The 22,101-nt window shown below is 38.0% G+C and overlaps 1 protein-coding gene across 1 annotated transcript in view; it reads left to right on the top strand.

Annotated features, from left to right (window-relative positions):
- PCCA (propionyl-CoA carboxylase subunit alpha) overlaps window positions 1–22,101 on the top strand; it is a 273,331-nt gene that overhangs the window by 98,550 nt on the left and 152,680 nt on the right. Inside the window, exons 10-12 of the mRNA XM_060769564.2 lie at window positions 6,336–6,438; window positions 7,800–7,894; window positions 12,220–12,370. Of these exons, the coding sequence (XP_060625547.2) occupies window positions 6,336–6,438; window positions 7,800–7,894; window positions 12,220–12,370 (349 nt within the window). The remainder of the gene's footprint in view (window positions 1–6,335; window positions 6,439–7,799; window positions 7,895–12,219; window positions 12,371–22,101) is intronic.

Raw genomic sequence — 22,101 nt, 5'->3', positions numbered from 1 at the left:
ACTTGCAGTTTCTCAAGTCACTTCTGACACACACACACACAGAAACAATATAAAAAACTCGCAACATTGTCTTATGCACCGTTTGACTCATTTAAAATGCCTGAAGAAATAATAAGCAATATATATATATATATATATAATTAGAGGCTGTACATGTGTTTGGCACATACAGGTCACCTCCAGGTTCATCTCAATAAAGGGCAAGGCTTCTGACTGCATGAGCATCACCATCAGTAAATTTTAAGTGCTGTGAAGGATGTGAACACAATCATCTTATGAAAGTGAGACTGTGAATTGGTTTTAAAAATGGCTGAAAAAAGAACAGCACCAGGAAGATCCCTACTAAAGACTCCTTTAAATTGTCATCAGCAGATGTTAATTACACATGCTAATTTTTGTTGACCTAAAAGAAGGGTGTTGATCAGAATAACAGCTACTGGTGATGGCCCTGTTTGCAGAAAGCCCCAGGAAACTGAGTCACTGTTTGTTTCCATTGCTGCCAGGTGTCTTCTCACTGATGTTACAGTCACACCTTTTCCTTACCCTACAGACATGTGGCGAAAGAGCAGTTTAACTTATTGAGGACAAAAAGGAGCCATCTATATAATTTCATGGAGATTTCTTATTTGAAAATGCATAATTTGATAGCCAATGCTTGAGGATATAATTTCATGGAGATCCGTTTAAAAATGCATAATTTGGTGGTCAAAGCTTGGGGATAAGTGTGCAAGTGTGTCAAAATCAGGAATGTATCTGTTGTAATTCGTTTTCTCAGACATCTAAGTTTTTTAAAAAACTATTTAGGAAAGGGGAACTAAGTTGTATTTGTTTAGGACTCAGTCCTTCTGTGAACAATACCATTTGAACCCAGTGGAACATCTGAGTAGAGATGTATGGCATTATGATTCCTAGTGATTCATTTCTCAGGAGTTATACAGTTCTCCTGGGAGTTGTTGTTGTTATTTATTTGCTTTTCTCCAACTTTTTCCTATGGATGGGCTCAAAGTGGCAAACAAAACAGAGGAAACAAGCTACATAACACAGAAACCCATCATCCTACCAACCCAACACATAAACAATAAACCAACGTATTGCATAAAAACCCAAATTACATGCATTAAAATAATCACATATAGCATTATCATTAAAATCCCTATGCATCAGGTCACTGAGGTTATCCTAAACTATGAAGAATATTAAACTAAATGTCTCAGACTTCCAAGGCTTGGCCATGTGAGCCTTGTCTGACTGAGAAAACTTTTGTTATGTGTTAATGGGGAAGTCCTGCTTCCATAAAAAAGTTTTTACCTGGGAGCAAAAGGCAAATAAATAAGGGGGCTGAATGCACCTCTTTGGGTGGGGGAGGGGGGGGAGTTCTGAAGCCATGGGGCCACCACTGAAAAGGCCCTTTCTCTCGTTCCCACCAGCCGTGCTTGTGACGATAGTGGGACTGAGAGGAGGGCCTTTCCTGATGATCTCAGGGCTCGTGTGGGCTGATAGGAGGAAATACGGTCCCTCAAGTAGGTTGGTTAGACACTTTTCTGCAATTGAGTTTGTAAAATTTCTAGAGATATTATTTTAGTTAAATATTTATGTAGCAAATTTTGCTAATTTTACAGCCATTTCAATTTTACATCCATGTTCAAGTGTGAGACTTCCTTGATGGCTTTTTGCTAAATTATTGTCACCCAGCCTATTCCATATATCCTAGAATGTGGTTCTCCTTATAGTGCGTTATGATATATTTTATTATTTCATTTTCATTTATTTTATTTTCTATTTTCCTTCCTATACTGATGTCATTTCAAGTGGTAAGAAGATAGCTTTCTTTTGTAGCTGTATTTCACCTTAATTTCCTTTTCTTATCAGCTCTTTCATGTCACAACAACTTGGATTTTGGAAGATGTTAACAGATTGTGCCCTTTTAGCAGTTGTTTTACTCCTTGTTAGAATTGCCCACATAATAGATGGACCTGGGTAGAAAGGATTGTAGACATGGAATTCCAGTTCCAGACTCTTCTGCCAAATTTGTTAAAGGATAAATATTTTTAATTGCAATATTATTATTAAAGTGATGTCAATATATTTTGTCCTAAGTCTGGAGTCTTGGTGCAAGCACACACATTTCTCCCTCCTGATTTGAACTTGAGTATAATTGACACAGTTGTCCTCTCATGTGGGTTGCTTAGCTTAAAAAGTATTTCATTTTATCATTTTAGGAGAAACATTTTCAATAGCAACACACCCATTTCTGTAGCAATGAACTTTTGAAATCATACAATAAGATACAAAAACAAAGTGAAGTGATGTAAAGGTTCAAAAATGGTTGTTACTTCACTGTGTAAAATTACAAATATCTAGTATAACACTAAAAACACCATCTACTATCATCTGTGTAACTTTTTCATTAGCTCTCTCATTTAAAAAATTGGTGTCCGTATGATCTAGCCAACAAATAACATCATTTTAATGTCTACAACATATGACAGTTTGCCAACAGAGTTTAAGACAAAGCAAAGAAAAATGTGCTACATCTCGAACATAGAATCAAATAATAGTCTATTTTTAAACATGTATGCCTATTTTTATCCCTTTCTTCTTTCTATCTTTCCTCTTCCTATCTATCTCCCATCCTACACTCCCAACCCCCTTCCCTAAAATGTGAACATGAAAAGAGTAGTTAGTTATGTGGTTTTTGCATCCATCATAGGTCAGTTCATGACCCAGTTTTGGGTCATGCTGTACCACTTGAAGACCAACAGCTTAGTGGAAATGTGAAACAGCTTGATCCTCTTGAGCTGTAGTAGCAATAGGCTGCTACTACCACAGTTTACAGTGGTATATAATCAGCCAAGGCAGATGGAGTAATCTAGCTTTCCTCACTATCTGTGACTCTCTGAAAAGCAGGGGCAAAATGGATATGTTTAAGGATATTTGAAATTCAGAATGACAGAAAGATCACATTCGGGGTTTTTACTTTTCCCTTTCTCTTCATGGTAAAGGGCAAGTTTGTAGAGGCAAGCAGATCTTTATAAAAGAAATCTGAAATTGAATTTGAATACTTAGTTTGAGCTAAGCACATAGTTTCTGGCCTTCAAAGATTTATGGATTATATAATTAAGCATATTGATTTTAACAAACAAAAACAAACAAGGGCTACAATCAATAATTTTAATTAGTACACGCATCAATTGATTAAAAACAGTTACAAATATCAAATAACAAAACACTTAGAGAACGAAGTCAAAGAATTGAACTACTCTTGTTTTCACAGTGAAAATAGCACTGATTCTAATTGTTTCAACTATATTTAAGTAGTTGAGTTGAGTGTGTAAGAAGTTACTGAATTAGTGGACACTTTGGTTGCCTTGGATGTTAGATTTGCTTGGTGCAACTTGTCCTTATCTCTAAACTTCTTTATGCTTTAATTTTTTCATACTCTATTTGATTGTAGAAATCATTAGGAAATATTGCATTTACGTTGTTTTTAGTTGTAGAGTTTTTTGTTTATGCTTTTGGAGTCATTTTAACTGTTACAGAATGTGACTACATTAATACAAATCATATAAGAATAATGAAGCACTTAAATGTAGAGAAAACTAAAAGAACTACCATTCATATAAACTTAAAAACCATTAAAGAGATTTATATTTATAGTATCAAAACAAGGAGGGGCAACATGCAGTTGACTATATGTCCTGCACTGATTTTTCTACTCCTTTGATTAGATTTTATTTCAAAATTCGTCATGGCTTCAACAAGATTAACTTTTCACCATAAACATGAGACACGTTTTTCTGAGGTGAATAATATTTCTGGAATGCATCTGAGAGAATTATAGGCTATGTGTTCCCCTTGAGGTCTTGTTCTCACGGGGTGGGGTGAGGTGGGGTGTATCAATTGTTGCTGTCTTCTTAAATTTTGTGGTGGAATCTAAAGAGCCACAATCTCCCATATAGCTGTTCTATGCACAGGACAGTTTTGAGTGAAATGGGGTTGGGGTGCTATGAGAGAAAGTAACCTCTAAGTCATGGCACCTTATTATAGAATGTCCTCCCTGAAGAGGCTTGTTTGGAACCAAATGGTTATCTTTTTTGGAGATGAGCAAATATATTTCTATCAGACATACTAGATTTAAATTTTTTTAATATGTTTTACATTCTAATACAGAAAGCAAAACTAACACCAAAGGGGTGTTAACCCTTCCCTGTGCTATCCAAAGCACGCATGCATGCACACACGGCTGGAATTACACTTAAGAAATGTACCTGTTTCGACTCACAAACAATTTCAAATTAAGAACAAACCTACAAAAACGATCATGTTTGTAACTTGGTGACTGCCTGTAACCCCTCTGAATAATAGTTTGTGGGATGTAGAGGTTTGTTTTTCATGACAAAAGTATTGCATAAAATAGTTTAGCTAAAACTGATAAAATAGCTTATAAAAAACTGATAAAATAAAGGGATCACAAGCTGCTAGATAGTTTTAGACCAAAAACGGGCAACAGCGACTGCATTGTCTGTAGCTTTAAACAATTCTTCCTATGTGCCTGAGGCAGGGCATTGTGGGCAAGCATACAGTTTCAGTTGTTTATTCTGCTCCACAGTCGTACAAGGTGGAGGATTCTTTTAGGTAGTGCCGTTTTGCCAGGTTGTCTTTTGATTTGCCAACTCCACTTCTGATTCTGTTCAGGAGCTTCCAAGTTGCCCATTCTTGGTTTGCCCCTGGAGGCAGACCCTCGGGGGGGGGGGGCGATTCAGTTGGAATTGCCTGATTTTCCTGCCCATAGGGATATTCTTGCTGTTGCTGGAGGAACATTTAGCGAAGTGGTGGTTCTCGTGAAACTTTTCCTTGATTTAAGTCTAGTGCAAGGAGGCTGATATTCATAGAGTGGGTGGCTTTCACAGTGTTCAACCTTATTTCTCTCCCAATTGGTAGCAACTTCCTGTTGCACATTGGAGGTGGGGGTAGGGCAATGCCAGCTAGTTTATAGAGTCTTATCAACAGGTGTAGGCTTAAGACAAGCTGTGATTATTCTACATGTAGGGTGTAGGATAATAAAGGAGATGATGTGTTATTATCCTCTACTTTTTTGGCCTCATGGAAGCTCTCTATGTTTTGAACAGGATGCTGTCCCATATGGAGCATAACTCTTCTCCAGTGGATTGTTCACATGTCTATCAGGCATGCCTGTCCAAATTCCCAAAATCTCTGGATGTCATAATTCGGACATTTTAACATAGTGATACATGTATAAGACCAAATAGCATTCATTGGATTTGTATGTGGGATGCTAACTAAGTACCTATGTGCATTGAATTTTGTGTGTATTTTGGAGAACACATGGGTATCCTGGCTGGTTAGGCATAGAGGATGGATGAAATATTTGATCATGCCTTTCTTCCCAGTTTACAGAAAGAAACACTAAAGTGGACCTGTGTCATAATTATCCAATACATTTTACTATTGTGTTGTGGCTCCTTCAGTATCCTCGGTGATCTAGTAGTTCTACTTCTGCATACTCCTTGGAAGTGGTGCTGTTTGTTTGTTATTCTGTCCCACAAAGGTAGTAGCAACCTGCGGCATTCCATCTTGACAGATGCTGTTTTATGACTACATGAAATCCCTAGAAGAGAGTGTATGGAAATCATGAAGCGATACATCGCACGAGCTTAGTACAGCCCAACATTTTACATGTGGAGCTTTTTGGGTTTTTTTTAATATAGAATTTTTTAGAAGTGAAAAGCCATCTTTTTAGCCTTTGTGGAAAATCAGGCCATGCGGACTGCATGAGCTAATATAAATTCTGTTGTTTTCCAATTAGATAGCTATTGATTTCCTCTTGCTTTTGCTTTGAAATTAGCATTTTTATTGTATAACATTTTTTGTTAGTTGCTCAGTGGAAACATAATTTGAGAGGATGAAAATAAAAACTTAAACAATTTAATGACTAACCGGGGGGGGAGGGGCTGCATGTAGTTGTTTGTGGAAGTCATTGCATACCTTCCCAAAAATTATAATCTCAAATGCACTCTTGTTACCCCCTAACAAACAAATAAACTACAAAAAGCCTTCAAGATACCTATCAGATTTTTTCCCTCCTTGTGGAGGTGACAGACAAACAAAATGTATTCTTGTTTATTTGCTGTGAATATGCCAATTTACAGCTGCTTATTTTGTGATGAGACTCTGACAACCAATGTTAGAGCATAAGGTAGGGCTTGATTGACAGTGTGGAAAACTACCTCCAGAAATGGGTGCAAAAAAGAAAACTGAACATTTGAATAACATACTGACTGTGTTTGTACGTTTTAATTTGTTTTGTCTTACAGGGAAGGTTTTAGATTTTCATCGCAAGAAGCTGCATCAAGTTTTGGTGATGATCGATTGTTAATAGAAAAGTTTATAGATAATCCGCGTCACATAGAAATTCAGGTGTGTCTCCCTTTCTCTACTGCTTTCAATTTTCTGGGGTTGCAAAGGAATATTTAGTATTGCTTTCTCTTGTTTTTCCTCCAGTTCAGCACACATGCTTCAGTTTAATAAGGAAATGTTTCTTCTTTAAGTTGGAAGAACTTTACCCTTTGAATATTGGGTTCTCTTTTTTGGTCTATGGAACACAATCCATTGAATGTGTGGACAGTGATGAGTTAATCTTTCCTGACAAAAAAAATCTATGGTTTATATAGTCCTTAAAGTTCTACTTTTTCTGGTCCAAAATGCAGAATTCTTGTAATTTCTGTCATAAGGATTTCATTTTTAGTGCTTGGAATATATTGTGACAGCAGTTCAATAACTTCATATCACAGCAACTGTACTGTGTGTATGGGAAGCCAGATGATAAGAAGCAGTTTAACCTATTCACTGCCAATAAAATTGTACTGTTATGATCCATAATTCCTTAGGATGAGCTAGGAAGCTATTCTAATGCAGGGTTGGGGGTCTTCCAAGCCTCCTGTTTAAAAAGGACTTCTTCTGGGCCTAAAGGGACTGAGGGCATTTATCAGAATTGCCTCCCCCCACCAATGCCTTTAGTGGGGGCGTTTTGAGGGAAAAACATTCAGTTCACCCACTCTTAATTCAATTGAATTATAGCCAAAATATTAGGCAGTTAGTAATCCACAACAAAAAAGGTTCTAAATCTTACGTTTCCCTTGCAACATGAATAATACTTTCAAAACAGAGGGGGAAAAACACGCTCATTGTATGAGATGGCTATTTTCTGTTCACTAGACGTATCCAAAGTATCATTTGGCCTTTGCATTATGAGAGACTTTAAAAAAAAGAACTGAATAGGATATAGACCTGTTAACCACACTGAGTTCCCATTAGGGAGATAGGGTGGGATAGAAATAAACAAGGTACATAACAAGATTAGTACACAGCAAACAAGATCACCATGCTGGCTTTTTTATTTGATCACATGTCGGGCACTTCCCAAGACTGTGTTTGCTGTGTGATGTATCAGCGAATAATGTGTGCAGATCCAAGTAGGGTGGCCATCTGCTGCTGACAAATGGTAAATTTTTCAGCACCAATTGTTTTTAAGTGCAGGCCAAGGTCTTTAGGCAATACACCCAATGTGCCAATCACCACTCAAACCATTATTATTATTATTATTATTATTATTATTATTATTATATAAAGTATTCTGGCTACTGCATATTCATAACTGATACTTACTTAAAATATGTGCATAATTTTATAAATCTCTTGTAATATTTTCACTGCTGTTAGTAGCTCCGAGATGGTGAGAGAAGCAATGCATTTGTTTATTAACAGTGACTCTCTACTAGGTATTGGCTGATAAACATGGCAACGCACTGTGGCTGAATGAGAGAGAGTGTTCTATTCAGAGGAGAAATCAGAAAGTTATTGAAGAAGCCCCAAGGTGAGTGTATATACCTGTTATAACCGTAAATAACGCTTAACCTTCAATTGCATAGAATGTTAACAGTAGATATTGAAGATAAATGACTATCAGTGATCAACTGTAGTTGAGTGTCTTTCATATTTCTTTTCTCAACTGCTATTAAACAGGGCTAGCTAAAACTTTCTCATTGTAGCAATAGCAATAATTTCTAATTGTAGCAATAGCAATAACATGCCCTGTGAAATGACTGATACAGACTTCGGAAGTTTGGCATTCCAGATTTTGAAATATAGCAACTCCTTTAGAAATTAATACGTAAACTAAACATATACATTGAATGACTCAAAGTGGAGATACCATCACATCATTTCTATGTGCTGATGAGTAACACAACGTGTATGGTGTATTTTATAAAAGCTTAAACCAAACTGCCAGTACAATGGATCCCCTGTTCATATTCTGTAATCCCCTTGAATGTGTTTGTGGTTTGGTTTCATTTAAACTGTGAACTGGACAATCCGTTAGCTCCTTTGATTAACTGAAGTAAGAACTGTTCATCAGTGGAACACTTTGCATCAGAGTGTGGTGGAAGCTCCTTCCTTGGAAGCTTTTAAAAAGGCTGGATGACTATCTGTCAGGGGTGTTTTGATTGTGCTTTTCCTGCATGGCAGGGGTTGGACTGGATGACCCATGTGGGCTCTTTCAACTCTATGATTCTGTGAAATGAAGTTTATTTGTTTATTATTTATTAACTTTGTAGCCCACCTTTACTCCATTGAACTAAGGATAAGACACATGCCTTTCCTTTTACCTTTCTTGCAGTGAATTTTATATTCATCCTCCTGTTTTGTATCCATGTGAATGGAGCCCTTGGTGGTGCAATGGGGTTAAACTCTTGTGCCGGCAGGACTGCTGACCAATAGGTCAGTGGTTCAAATCTGGGGAGAGCAGGTTCTGCTCCCTCTGTCAGCTCCAGATCCCTGCATGGGGACATGAGTGGAGCTTCTCACAAGGTTGGTAAAACATCAAACATCTGGGCATCCCCTGGGCAATGTCCTTGAAGATCACCAATTCTCTCACACCAGAATGACTTGCAGTTTCTCAAGGTGCGCCTGACACACACACACACACACACAAAACCCCATGTGAAATAGGTTAGGCTGAGTCCCAATGAATATTCTAAGGTCACCAACTTAGTTTCATGACTCCGCCAAGTCCCAGTAACCAAAGTGTTGGCTTTTTAGGAATTATATTTAACTGTTCAGATTCGAAGAAGTACAACATTGCTTCTACTTGAATATGGACCTACTGCTTTTATCAGTATCTCTGTGAAAAGCCTCCCTTCAAAGCTTTTGGCACAAGAACATACATTGTACAAGATGTAGGGGGATAATAAAATTGGTTGCATGTATATAAAAGCTTTTTTTTAGGTGTAAGATCAATGTAGAAAGTTGTGTGAGTCTGAGAGATATTTCTAATCTAACTCTGCATATCTGTGAATATTTTTGGATTGGGCCCTCAGTCACCCAGTCTAAGATGTTTAAAAAAATGGATTTTGCTTTATTGTTTCAAGGTGAACATTGAATATCTAGCAGTTGGGGACCAGGAGTACAAGAATATGAAACATGCAGATGTTTTTGAAATTCATTCCTGTTCTTCAGCCCTCTGCCAGCTTCTTTCCTTTTCTAATGGGTTGCTAATAAGTAGGGTCGTTCTATTACAAGTCAGACAAGTCTCTGTTGGTAAATCTTCAGCCTGTGCATATAACTTTAAAATATTTTTTGTCATTTAAAAAGGACATATAATCTGACAGACATATTTAGGAGGTAAAATATAGAGACTAAGACTTATTATAGTGTCTATCAATTTTTGTATATTAAAAGACAGGGAAAGATTTGTTTAGATTTCAAGAATGTTAGATGTTCGTTTAAAGAATATAAACATCAACCACAGCGAATGACCCGAGATCATCTTATGAGTTAGTATATTAGAGAACCTGACAATGGATAGTAGGGTGCATTCGAAAAGTGGGATGTGCACTAGACTCCACTGCACTGTTTCCTAAACTTTGGTCCTCCAGAAGTTTTGGATTTTAGTTCCCAGAATTCCTGACTGTTGGCCAACTATTGTTCTATTGTACCGAAGCAGTAGGGGTGGGAATCCACTACCTTTTCTACTCACTCTTAAGCTCTTTCCCCCCCTGAATTTTGCTTATAGGAGCTTTGTAAATACTGATTAAAATATTTTTTAAAACACAGGACATGCCTTCCGATGTACATAAAGGAAGTTCTTTTCGGCTGTACATCAAGGAAGTTTTCTGACTTCCTTGAGGTTGAGACTATTACATTCCTTTGAGCACTCTAATATAAGAAATTATATTAGAGTATATTAGAAATTGGTGAATGTATAAGAATAGGAACAATTTTGTCATTAAAAAAAATTAAAAATCTGAACATGTTTGTGTACCAGGAGCTCAAGTGTGAAGGACAGACCAACTTCCTTTGTGGTTCAATAGGTAAAAGTTATGAATGTTTGCAAAGGTTAACAAAAAGTTTTGAAATACCATCAGAATAGTGTGGAAAAGCATTGATAAAATGTTTTTTTTCTGTGCCCCTGGCCTCTGGAAAATGATATATTTCGTGTCCTGTAGTGAGGAAACTTACTGCTTGAGGAGCAGTCTTGAGAGTGAATCCCAAAAGTGTTCTCCAAAGGCACTCTAGGGCAGAAGAAACAGCTGTGTCCAGGGAGGGGAGGGAAAACCCTGGTGTGAGGAACAGATGAATCAAAGTAAGAAAAACAGAAAATTAAAACTTCCAGCTTTAGGGTAAAGTTGAGAGAATAATTCAAGAGACAAGCTGTTACTGTCATTGTATGTCAGATTCACTGTTGCAGGCTAGAGTTTAAATGGCAAGGCAGTATAGTTTGAAGCATGAAGGCTTCATTTCAAGGTTTTCACTGGAATATCCGGCTACCTCTAATGTCTTAACTAAAACCAGAAATGTGTGTGGATATTTTTAAGATACTGCGTTGTGGAGATGTTGCAAAAATTATCAATATTCACTTAAAAATGGGTGGGGTGGGGAGAAAGTTGGATTATATCAGTGAGCATTTGAATTGAAAAGCTATTCTGAACAGTCAGGAACACAGATAATGCTTTGTTTCCCCCTTCCAGTAATGTACTTAGAGTATTGGATTAGAATATGTTATCTTTTATAACTTTTATGAATTGGTATTAAAGAATTTGAGCAGAAATGGGAACATGCAACTCTCTGGATGTTGCTGGACTGCAATTTCTAGTATTCCTCTCCTATGTTTGTGTTGACTAAGATATGTGAGAGTTGTAACCCAGCCACATCTGGAGGCCCATCCATTCCTCAATCCAGAACTAGGAGCCATAGTATCCGGAATATCTTAAAATATTTCCGGAATATCTTAAAATATTTATAAGACATAAACTCATCGGTTTTGTGCTCATACTTGTGTATGAGATAGTTAAGTGTAGAGGATGATTTAATACATACAACTCCAAGACCTGCAGCACCAGCGTCCTTGTGGTTTCATCTATCTGCATACAACAAAATATATAATCTTCAGTGTGGCTCTGGCGGTACAATGGGTTAAATCCTTGTGCTGGCAGGACTCTTGACTGAAAAGTCTGTGGTTTTAATCTGGTGGGTTCCCGTCTGTCAGCTCCAGCTCCTTATGCAGGAACATGAGAGAAGACTCCCGTAGGATGGTAAAACGTCCGAGTGTCCCCAGGGCAATGCTGTTGCAGGCGGCCAATTCTCTCACACTAGTTTCTCAAGTTGCTTCTGACATGGAAAAAATGTAACTCTGTGGTATGCTTCTGGAGGAAATTAACATTGAGTTATGCTGGAGGACGTACCAAATTATAAAGATGATACCTCTCAAAGTTTTTCGAGATCCTCCAGCACATCTGGTAACTTTCAGTGGAAGTGATTCAGCTCAGTTGGATTTGGTTTTCCTGTTTTTTGTATGTCCAGGAACATATCCCCTGCAAAAATGGATCTTGTACTGTAATTTTGATTTATTTCTCTGTAAATTTGTAGCTTATAGAATTTGCTTCAAATGCCTCTTCCCACAGCAAATGTGAATACATTTCTTGGTCATATTCCTTGTTTTTAAATTAACATTTTTTGAGATATGAATTGGTTTTCTTTCTTCAGTCTGAAGAAATATTATACAAAATATAGCTTTTTAAGCATTGTTACTTAATACAGTGTTTTCACTTCCTAATGTGAATTGCAGTTCTTTGACATTACTTTTCTTTGGTTTCAAAACAATAAAACAAAACCTTTTCTTCTTTTTAAAAACACATATAGCACTTTCTTGGATCCAGAGACACGCAGAGCAATGGGAGAACAAGCTGTAGCTCTTGCCAAAGCAGTGAAATACTCATCTGCCGGGACAGTGGAATTCCTTGTGGATTCAAAAAGGAATTTCTACTTCTTGGAAATGAATACTCGACTTCAGGTACTGTGCTAGTTAAAGTGATGACTATCATACAGTGCAGCCTTTCAGAGGCAGGTGAGGGTGAAAATATATTTTAATAAAAAGAAACATGCATGCTTTTCACTTTGGGCCAGTAAAGGCATAGCAAAGTATAGCAGGAGAAAATTTTGCCCCCATGGCAGATTTTGGAATCTATTTTTCTAGTTATAACTTACTATGCTTCCCCTATTGAGTTGGAAATGACCCCCAAGGGCCATCCATTTAGGGATTTCTTCTTAGCTCAGCACTGATTTAAATAAATAAAATTATTATTATTATTATTATTATTATTATTATTATTATTATTATAGATTTATTTGTATATAACAACATAGCACACATGCATATTAGTTCAAAGTCTGGTATTCATCTCTGAAAGGCAGATCAGATAGCACACCAACTCTTGAAGAATGGGAAACCCAACTTTACCACCAAAGTAGGAAAGAAACCAATAGCCAGACAACCAGAGATTGAGAACAACAACCTTCATGAACCCTTTACATCTACTGAATTGGACATGGCTCTCAATAAATGTAAAAATGGCAAAGCAGCTGGCCTGGATGATCTACGGATGGAACAAATCAAGAACTTTGGTCCCAAAGCAAGGCGCTGGCTGCTGGAGCTGATGAACAACTGCACTGCATCCTGTCAGATCCCCAAAATCTGGAGGAAGGCAAGAGTCATCGCCATCTTGAAGCCAGGCAAAGACCGTAGTGACCCAAAAAGATACAGACCAATCTCCCTGTTGTGCCACCTCTACAAAGTTCTGGATAGACTTATTTTGCATAGAATTACGGAAAAAATAGGCCCATGTCTGATCCCACAGCAAGCTGGCTTCAGAGAAGGCAAAAGCTGCACATCACAAGTGCTGAACCTGACTCAGCACAAAGAAGATGGCTTTGAAAGGCAACAGATCACAGGAGCTGTCTTCATAGACCTGTCAGCAGCCTATGATACTGTGAACCACCGCCTCCTTCTGAGAAAAATGTATATCACAAAGGACGACCACCTCACCCGCCTCATAGGAAACCTGCTACAAAACAGGAGCTTTTTTGTTGAGTTCCAGGGCCAGAGAAGCAGATGGCGGAAACAGAAGAACGGCCTACCTCAGGGGAGCGTGCTTGCTCCATCCATGTTCAACATCTACACAAATGACCAGCCACTGCCAGAAGGGACAGAGAGTTTCATCTATGCTGATGATCGTGCCATTACTGCTCAAGCAGGGAGCTTTGAGACGGTAGAACAGAAGCTCTCCGAAGCTCTAGGTGCTCTTACTGCCTACTACAGGGAAAACCAGCTGATCCCTAACCCATCTAAAACACAGACATGTGCCTTTCATCTCAAGAACAGAGAAGCATCCCAAGCTCTGAAGATCACCTGGGAAGGAATCCCACTGGAGCATTGCAGCGCACCCAAATACCTAGGAGCCACTCTGGACCGTGCTCTTACCTACAAGAAGCACTGCCTGGACATCAAGCAAAAAGTGGGTACCAGAAACAATATCATACGAAAGCTGACTGGCACAACCTGGGGATCACAACCAGATACAGTGAAGACATCTGCCCTTGCGCTGTGCTACTCTGCTGCTGAGTATGCATGCCCAGTGTGGAATACATCTCACCATACTAAAACAGTGGATGTGGCTCTTAATGAGACATGCCGGATTATCACGGGGTGTCTGCGCCCTACACCACTGGAGAAACTACACTGTCTAGCCGGTATTGCACCTCCTGACTTCCGCCGGGAAGTAGCAGCCAATAGTGAAAGGACCAAGGCAGAGACATCTCCAGCTCATCTCCTGTTTGGGTATCAACCAGCACGACAACGACTTAAATCTAGAAATAGTTTTCTAAGATCTACAGAGACACTCGCTGGAACACCTCAGCAAGCGAGAGTCCAAAAGTGGCAGGCCCAATCCCAGCACCTCAACCAATGGCGGATACCAAATGAGAGACTCCCTCCTGGGCACACAGAGGACTGGGCAATTTGGAAGGCACTGAACAGACTGCGCTCTGGCACCATGAGATGCAGAGCCAACCTTCAGAAATGGGGCTACAAAGTGGAATCCTCGACTTGCGAATGTGGAGAGGAGCAAACCACTGACCACCTGCTGCAATGCAACCTGAGCCCTGCCACATGCACAATGGAGGCCCTCCTTGCAGCAACACCGGAAGCACTCCAAGTGGCCAGATACTGGTCAAAGAACATTTAACCAACTACCAAACTCACAAGTTTTGTATTTGTCTCTTTTTGTTTGCTTTGTTCTGTTAGAAATGTAATATAATGGACTGGTTTCTGTGACACGACAAATAAATAAAATAAAATCTCTGAATATCAGGCTCTTCCCAAGGGCCTAGGATATTTGAGGTATTTTTGTAGAATATGCGCAGTTCCGAGAAGTGCGGCCTTCTGCAGCATGTAGATTGATGTTTTGTCCAAATTATGGTTTTTAGGTTTTTTGGAATGCCTCCAAAAACACCAACCACTATTGGTACCATTGTTGTTCTCTTTTTCCTAGTAGTGCAATTTCAATTTGTAAGTTCTTGTATTTCGTGATCTTTTCCAGCTCTTTGTCCTTTACTGTACTGTCTCCTGGTACTGCAATGTCTATAATAAAATACGTTTCTTTTCCACAACCGTAATATCTGATGTGTTATGTGGCAGGTGTTTAACTGTTTGGATTCTAAAATCCCAGAGCTTTTTTGCTTCTTCGTTTTCTGTGGTCTTTTGTGCTCATACCAGTGTAGGCCATACTTTTTGTAAAGGTTCCAGTGCACCATTGCTGCTAGCCTGTTGTGACGTTCAATATAGTCAATCTGGGCTATTTTCTTGCAAACGCAAATGAGGTGCTCTACTATCACTCTCTTTGCATAGACGGCACTTTGGGTCATTGTAGGACTTTTCAATTGTTGTTTGTATTAAGGTCTATATTATTATTATTATTATTATTATTACTTACCTACTTACTTACTTACTTACTTACTATAAGTTTCAGTCAATCCTCCTCTTTGCATATTCAATCATTCATTGGAACTTTGGCTTGCTGCTGCTGCTGCTATGGAAGGACAAATCTCTTGCCTCTCCTGATTGGGGCTTTTTGATGTGAGCAGAATTCTGGGAAATGTAGTTTAGGGCATGACCTTTTGCAGTCTCTGCCATAGGGCTCCTTGACTTCCAAAACTACATTTCCCAGAGTTCTGTGCTTTCTTTCCCAGTGAATTCTGCTCCCTACTTTCCCTCTCCTAATGGCGAGAGGCCATTATTTTAAAGAGGAAAGGCAGCCTTTTTGGCTTTACTTTGCTTCCTTGCACTAAAAATAAAATTGACTATGATATTTATTTATTTATTTATTTATTTATTGTATTTCTATACCGCTTTTCTCAACCCATAGGGGGATTCAAGGCGGTCCCCATATAATAAATGGCAAAGATTCAATGCTTCACAATCATATAACACAATACATTACAGCTAAACAATAACATGGCTATAAATTGAAACCATTAAAATTTATACAAACCATCAGACAGAGCCATAAAACATTAAAAAATTAGCCATTGCATCAATCCCGTGAATTCCTTTAGCTGCTTAAGTATTGCCATCATTCATCTTATTGTTACATTAGCTTTTGTCAAGTTAATTTTGCAGTGTTTCTGTATGCAAAAGTTAAATGTCCTTTGCAGATATTGGCGTAAATTACTATATCATGACAAACACATGAGAATGTTCAGGAGCAAGTTTTTATGTTTTTCTGCTCACTTTCCCTCATGCTTAACACCCAAAATAAAAAAGATTATAAATGTCTTCATATAGAAGGTATTACAAAATGATGGACTCAATTTCAAAGCCGTATAGTATGAAATTGGGTCTATCATTTTGATACTTCCTGGTAGTATACAGATAACCATCATTTATTGGGATGAAATAGCAAAAAAAATGTTTTACTGCAAACTAGACATAGAAAATCATGCTCTTTATGAGCAAAGGAAGGGGATGACAAAAAGGAGTTACTGAACCCAAGGGTTGCTCCTGCTTGTTTTTATAAGAGTAAGCTGGGTTTTTTTTGTTTGTTTGTTTCTGTACTGACTCACTGTCCTCTGGTATATCAAGGCTAGTGTCATTTCAACTATTTCATTATAAAAGTGCTACAGAAAGCGTCCCAGTTTGAGAGAACACTGTGCGAAACTTTGGAAAACTGCACTTTCCAACTTTATCAGAAATGCACTAACCTGTAATTAAAATGTTTGTTCAATATATTTCTCTTATTCCCCTATCTTGGCATTATATGGTCTATAATTAATGCTTCAGTTTGAGACAGGTGAGTAGTAATTTTATTGGGCAGCACCACAGTTTTCCCAATTGGTCTGTCACTTTCTCCAGCCCTCAAACTAGATTTTTCTTTCTTTTATTAAGAGCAAACTTAACAATTCTCATGCAGCCTTTTCTAAATTTAACTTTAAAGCCAAGGAACTATGCAGATGTGTTTGTTTTTGCAGCTCTTTGAACCGGTTCCTTTAATTTATTCCATCTGTTAATATCCGCAATATTGATGGCGTTCCTTGCCTAGAAATACAATTCTACTGTATTATTGTTGCTGGTCTGAGTTTGGATGCTCTACAAGCACTGGCCCTTTTAACCCGCATCTTAATTGTAGGTGGCTTAATTTTCATCTTAAAGTATTACAGTATTTTTTATTAATAGTTTTCAGTACATAATACTTTGACTATTTTTGATATTATCACAAAATATTAAAATATAATTTTAGAATAGCACACACTGACACATTTTTTTAAACAAGTAAGATGAAAATGTTTCTGACTGCTCAAAAAAGATATATAGGTATTAAAATAGTGGGCCACTTAGATTAACTGACACAAAGCAATGACGGGCAGCATATGGCTGCTTCTCACATGCTGTTCTTTAAAACAAGCGTAACAAAGCATATTGTATATGAATTATACAAGAAAACTGCACCTGGCAATCATATTTCTACCACATGGTTAATAGAGGCTACTAGAATTGTCTATAGTTCTGTACCATAGCTACATACAGTGGAAAACTGACATTTGCTAGAAATTGTGCCTGAAATAGCACTTCCTTATTCCTCTTGCTCACCCCATAAGGCTGAAAAGAAGAAAAAGGAACAAAATCCTTTGACTGAGGGATTAGTTTGGGTGACTATAACTTTTCTAGCAAATATTGGTGTCCCTTAGACTCTTTTTCACTATTATGTGTTGTGGTGCAACAAGTGTAATGAAGAACAAGCCAACCGTTTGAATAATTACACTGAATGCAGGATAAACTTGTAGGATCACAATTTCAGCAGGAATGTCACAAAAGATAGAAGTGCATTTTTACACTCATAGATGTGTGTATCCTGGTATTAATCCTGATCACTTAAATTAAAAATAATTAAAAGTGAACAGCCTTTAATTAAGAGAGAAGTAGAATATATTAATCTAATATTTTGGCTGCTTATTTCAAATTAATACGTAAATTTTAGCTTTAGATGAATCCCATGGGTTTAAGGGTCCGTTACCATGCACTTTGGAAATGGACTCCCATGGAGGACATCACATGACATACGGGCACTTCCAATGTGACTCAATGGGGCTCCAGTTCCTCAGCACATGGAAATGGAGCCCTAAATCCGTCTTCGGGAGTTACCCGACTCCAAATGGAAGAAAGTGAGAGAAATCAGGGGGAAGATGGACAGTGACACAGAAAGCATGTAAGATGACTGTCCATTCCAGAACACAGGGAAAGACGGAAGGGAAGGGATAAGACTGTCCCCTCTGCGTTCCCCCACTGTCCCATGCTCATGGGATGATTCCTGGCCTTCCTTTTTCGTAGTGTTGCTTTCCATTGTCTATTCTTCTGCCATATATTCTGACATTTCCTTTCCTATCAAATCTTTTTATATTCCTTCAATTTATTTTTCTCTCCCTCCCTTCCTAAGCCTTTCTGTTTCCTTCACCCTTTCATGACACTTAGGCACCTTAGCTAATTCACTGCCAGGTACTTGACCTTCACAAAATCCTTATTGTTTTATAGTATAGATTAATTTGCATACTCTAGGCCATTATACATTATGGGAAATCATTTTACAATGTTATTTGCTAACAACAGTTACTGTTAATAAACGTAATGATTGTAAATTTATTTAACCTAGCATATGGAGAGCAACAGTTATTTGTTAATAAAACAACAAAGCGAAAGCACAACAAAAATCGCATTCAGTTTTCATACTGTTTGCTTAAAAACATTGGAATCCTTTTCCTTTTAAGCTTGTCCTTTCTAGGACATATAAATCTATGTAACACATTTTTAAAAAAAATAAATGTCATTTCTTAATTGGTTCTATCATAAAAAAATGGAAAAAGTTTTTTAAACTTCAAAAACTTTGTTTTTGCGGGACATCTTGCAGCACATTTTGTTGTAGTTTTTCAATGAATATTTCATAATGTCTCAACAAATTCAACATAGTTTGTGGCAGCCACAAAAAATGAAGTTTCTGGATTGTAACAACTACTTTCAATGTAAGTATAGCACAATTAACAATTAAGGAAATAACACTTTCAAACCAGGAACAGAAAATTTCTCAGTTTGTATTACATAGTGTAGTCTTTCTATAGCAGAGTGCCCCTTCTCTTCATTGGCACTTTTTCATGGCACAGTATGCTTGATTTAGCTTTTTAAATTAAGTTTTGATTTAGGGGCTTTAATGTGTAGGAAGGAAGGGAGCAAAAATACAGTAAAGGAATTACAAAAAAGAAAAAATGTGCCATAAAATGCAAATTAGCAACTTTTTCTTAGATAAGGGGGGAAATCTGAAATTTTCTTCATTGACACAGGATCATGAGTGGATGTGTGCACGTGCAAATGTATACAGAGAATTGCTTTGCTTAAGATGGAAAAAAGGTAAATGAGATCAGAGGTTTTTGGAGGCCCTTGATATAGGTCAAAATTTGAAGCATATTTCTGTTTCTATTAAGTTACCTTTACCATACAAGTTTGAAATCCTATACAAATTAAAGTTTATGTCATTTAAAAAAAATGAAGATAAAATACAAGTTGTGCTAAACATATAGCACCTCTTTGGAAAATTATATTGTTTGGTAGAAAAAAATCTGAATGCTTACATTTCTACTAAAATCATCAGAAATATCTGAGGGTGACATCAGTATCTTTGCTTGGTTGCATTGATCTTTCATCCTATATATGCATAGTAAAGGCAAATCAGCTTCCTTGCCGGAGAGGAATCAAGGCATTGGATAAGGATATATAGCTTGGTGATCTGATCTTGCCAGATTATTTCAAGATTGCAGTATAAAGCAGTAAAGTTGGAAGCAGTTGCATTTCATTTTTTCCCAATTAATAGTGACTTTTGTCCCATTGCCATGTAGTTAGGTCTGGTATTTTTCCAGGCACACCTCTTAATTCTTCTGAAAATGGTGTCAGATATCTTGATGTAAGTGGTTATTTGCTGTTGAAATGACAGGTTATTAATCACTCTAGAATAGCAAGAGTTTTAAGAATTGCCTGGAGTTCTACTAACTGGTTGTTTGACCATGTGCAAAGAAGGCAATGATTTCAATGATAAATCTTCATTGTCCTCATCATCTTGTTTGTTCTTTTACAAAGCAGAATGCTGTATAAAAGGCCTGCCAGCATCAGTCTAAAGACAAAGAGAAGACATATTAGGTAGGGAAGAGAAGTAGGAGAAAAGTATATTTAGGCAAAACAAACTATCCTTGAAATCTAGAAACACAGCTTTCCTTCTGAATGAAATATGCCATGCTTTGTCTTGCTTTGGGCAAACCTGTATTCTACAGCATGCCTTTTGACTTGGTGTGGAAACTGATGCTCCCCCTTCTGCCAGTCCACAACTGTATTAAAAACATGTTTGAGTAACAATGGGAACAAAGATGCTGATGAGAGTTGGTGCAAGGGCACAGACTGTTTCACTTAGTTTATGATGACAATGAAATTAGATACATAATGACTGGGCGCTATATTATGCCAGCACAGTTCATGTGTATTCTTGTGAAGTGATTAGTCCGATTAATGAACTTTTGTACTAATAGTGTTTCTGAAAATCTTGTGGAGGCCTGCTCTTTTGGCCATGCCAGATGTTTTAAGATCAAGAAAAACTGGTGAGAGAGAGCTGACTCTCTGTAAGTTAGTCTATATAGTTACCCTTCATAAGCTATATGCAGTAAAGATTATATATGTGGAGTTTTTTTTTCCAGGAGCGACTTGAGAAACTGCAGGTCGCTTCCGGTATGAGAGAATTGGCTGTCTGCAAGGATGTTGCCCAGAGGATGCCTGGATGTTTTGGTGTTTTACCATCCTTGTGGGAGGCTTCTCTCATGTCCCCGCATGGGGAGCTGGAGCTGACAGAGGGAGATCATCCACACACTCTCTCCGGATTCGAACCTGTGACCTGTTGGTCTTCAGTCCTGCTGGCACAAGGGTTTAACCCACTATGCCACCAGAAACTCCTATTGATTTATAAATTTTAAAGCTGTACTCAGAATATATATGATGAGTACAATGACGGTATTTTCTAAAGACCAAAAAATAATGTTAGACTTACCTGACAGCTGGAGTTCCTATTCCAGTTTTGAACAGCTGTCAAGTGCAAAATTCTGCAGACTCACATAGTTATGTCAGCTGGGATGTCATTCTTTCCCACTTTCTTCCTGTTTTCTGAAAGAGTTCACCCTGTTCATTCCTTCCAAGGTGGGATGTTCTTAGCTTTTTTTAATGGATACTTATGGCATGGTATTAATTGCAACAATGTCCTCACTGTCCCCAACTTTTAATGTGTGTGTGTGTGTGTGTGTGTGCGTGTGCGTGTGTAGAATAGATCAGAATCCTCAATTGGAAGGCATGAACAAACATGGATAGCTGTGCCATGTTACAAACACATGTCTTTGGGCCCATCCAGACAGCCCCTTTAACGTGGGAGTTCCTGCAGTTAAAAGGGGGCTGTCCAGATGACGTCCCTAGGAAACATGAATTTGTGGAAAATTAATTTGTTAGTGGGTTTATTCTGTGCCTTCTTGGAAGGCGCGGGATAAACCCACTACTTCTGCTCTCTGGACTGCTCCCTCCAAAGTTCTGGGCTTTTGACAACAGACTTTTGGTTTTCTGGCTAAATTAGCCCGGAAAACCATGAGAACACAAACACCTTCCCCAAAAGCCCTCAAAGCTCTTTTTTAAAAAAAGAACCTACCCAGCCTCTGTTCATGCAGTGCCAGAGCTCTCCTGGCACATAGGAATGACGCACCAAGAGAAAGGGGGGGGGGGGAGGAAAGGGCACCATGCAAATGGAGGCCGGGTAAGTTCTTTTATTTTTTAAAGGGCTTTTGGGGGCTTTTGGGGAGGAGGTTAGAGTATCTGGGTGTTCTTCTGGAAAGTTCTGGGAGAACATCTGGACATCCACCCCAGAAAGCACTCATTTTCTGGGATGTGTGTGGATGGGGACCGGAGAACATTTGTATTTTTAAAATGCGAATTTTCTTAAAATAAAGGGCTGTCTGGAAGCACCCTTAGAAGAACCAGCCATAGTTCAGTAACCTAATCTTGTTTATACTCCAGAATAATCACCCAAGATGCATAACCATGATATTCTACTGTTGTAACAATTTATGGTTTTCTCAAACCACACTTTTCAGTATTTGAATTATATGTAGTTAGTTACATCTGAG

This window comes from Anolis sagrei, chromosome 3 (genome assembly GCF_037176765.1).
Source record: "Anolis sagrei isolate rAnoSag1 chromosome 3, rAnoSag1.mat, whole genome shotgun sequence".
Lineage (NCBI taxonomy): Eukaryota > Metazoa > Chordata > Lepidosauria > Squamata > Dactyloidae > Anolis > Anolis sagrei.
Note: the sequence above shows the minus strand (reverse complement) of the source record. Positions and strands in the feature narration are given on the sequence as shown.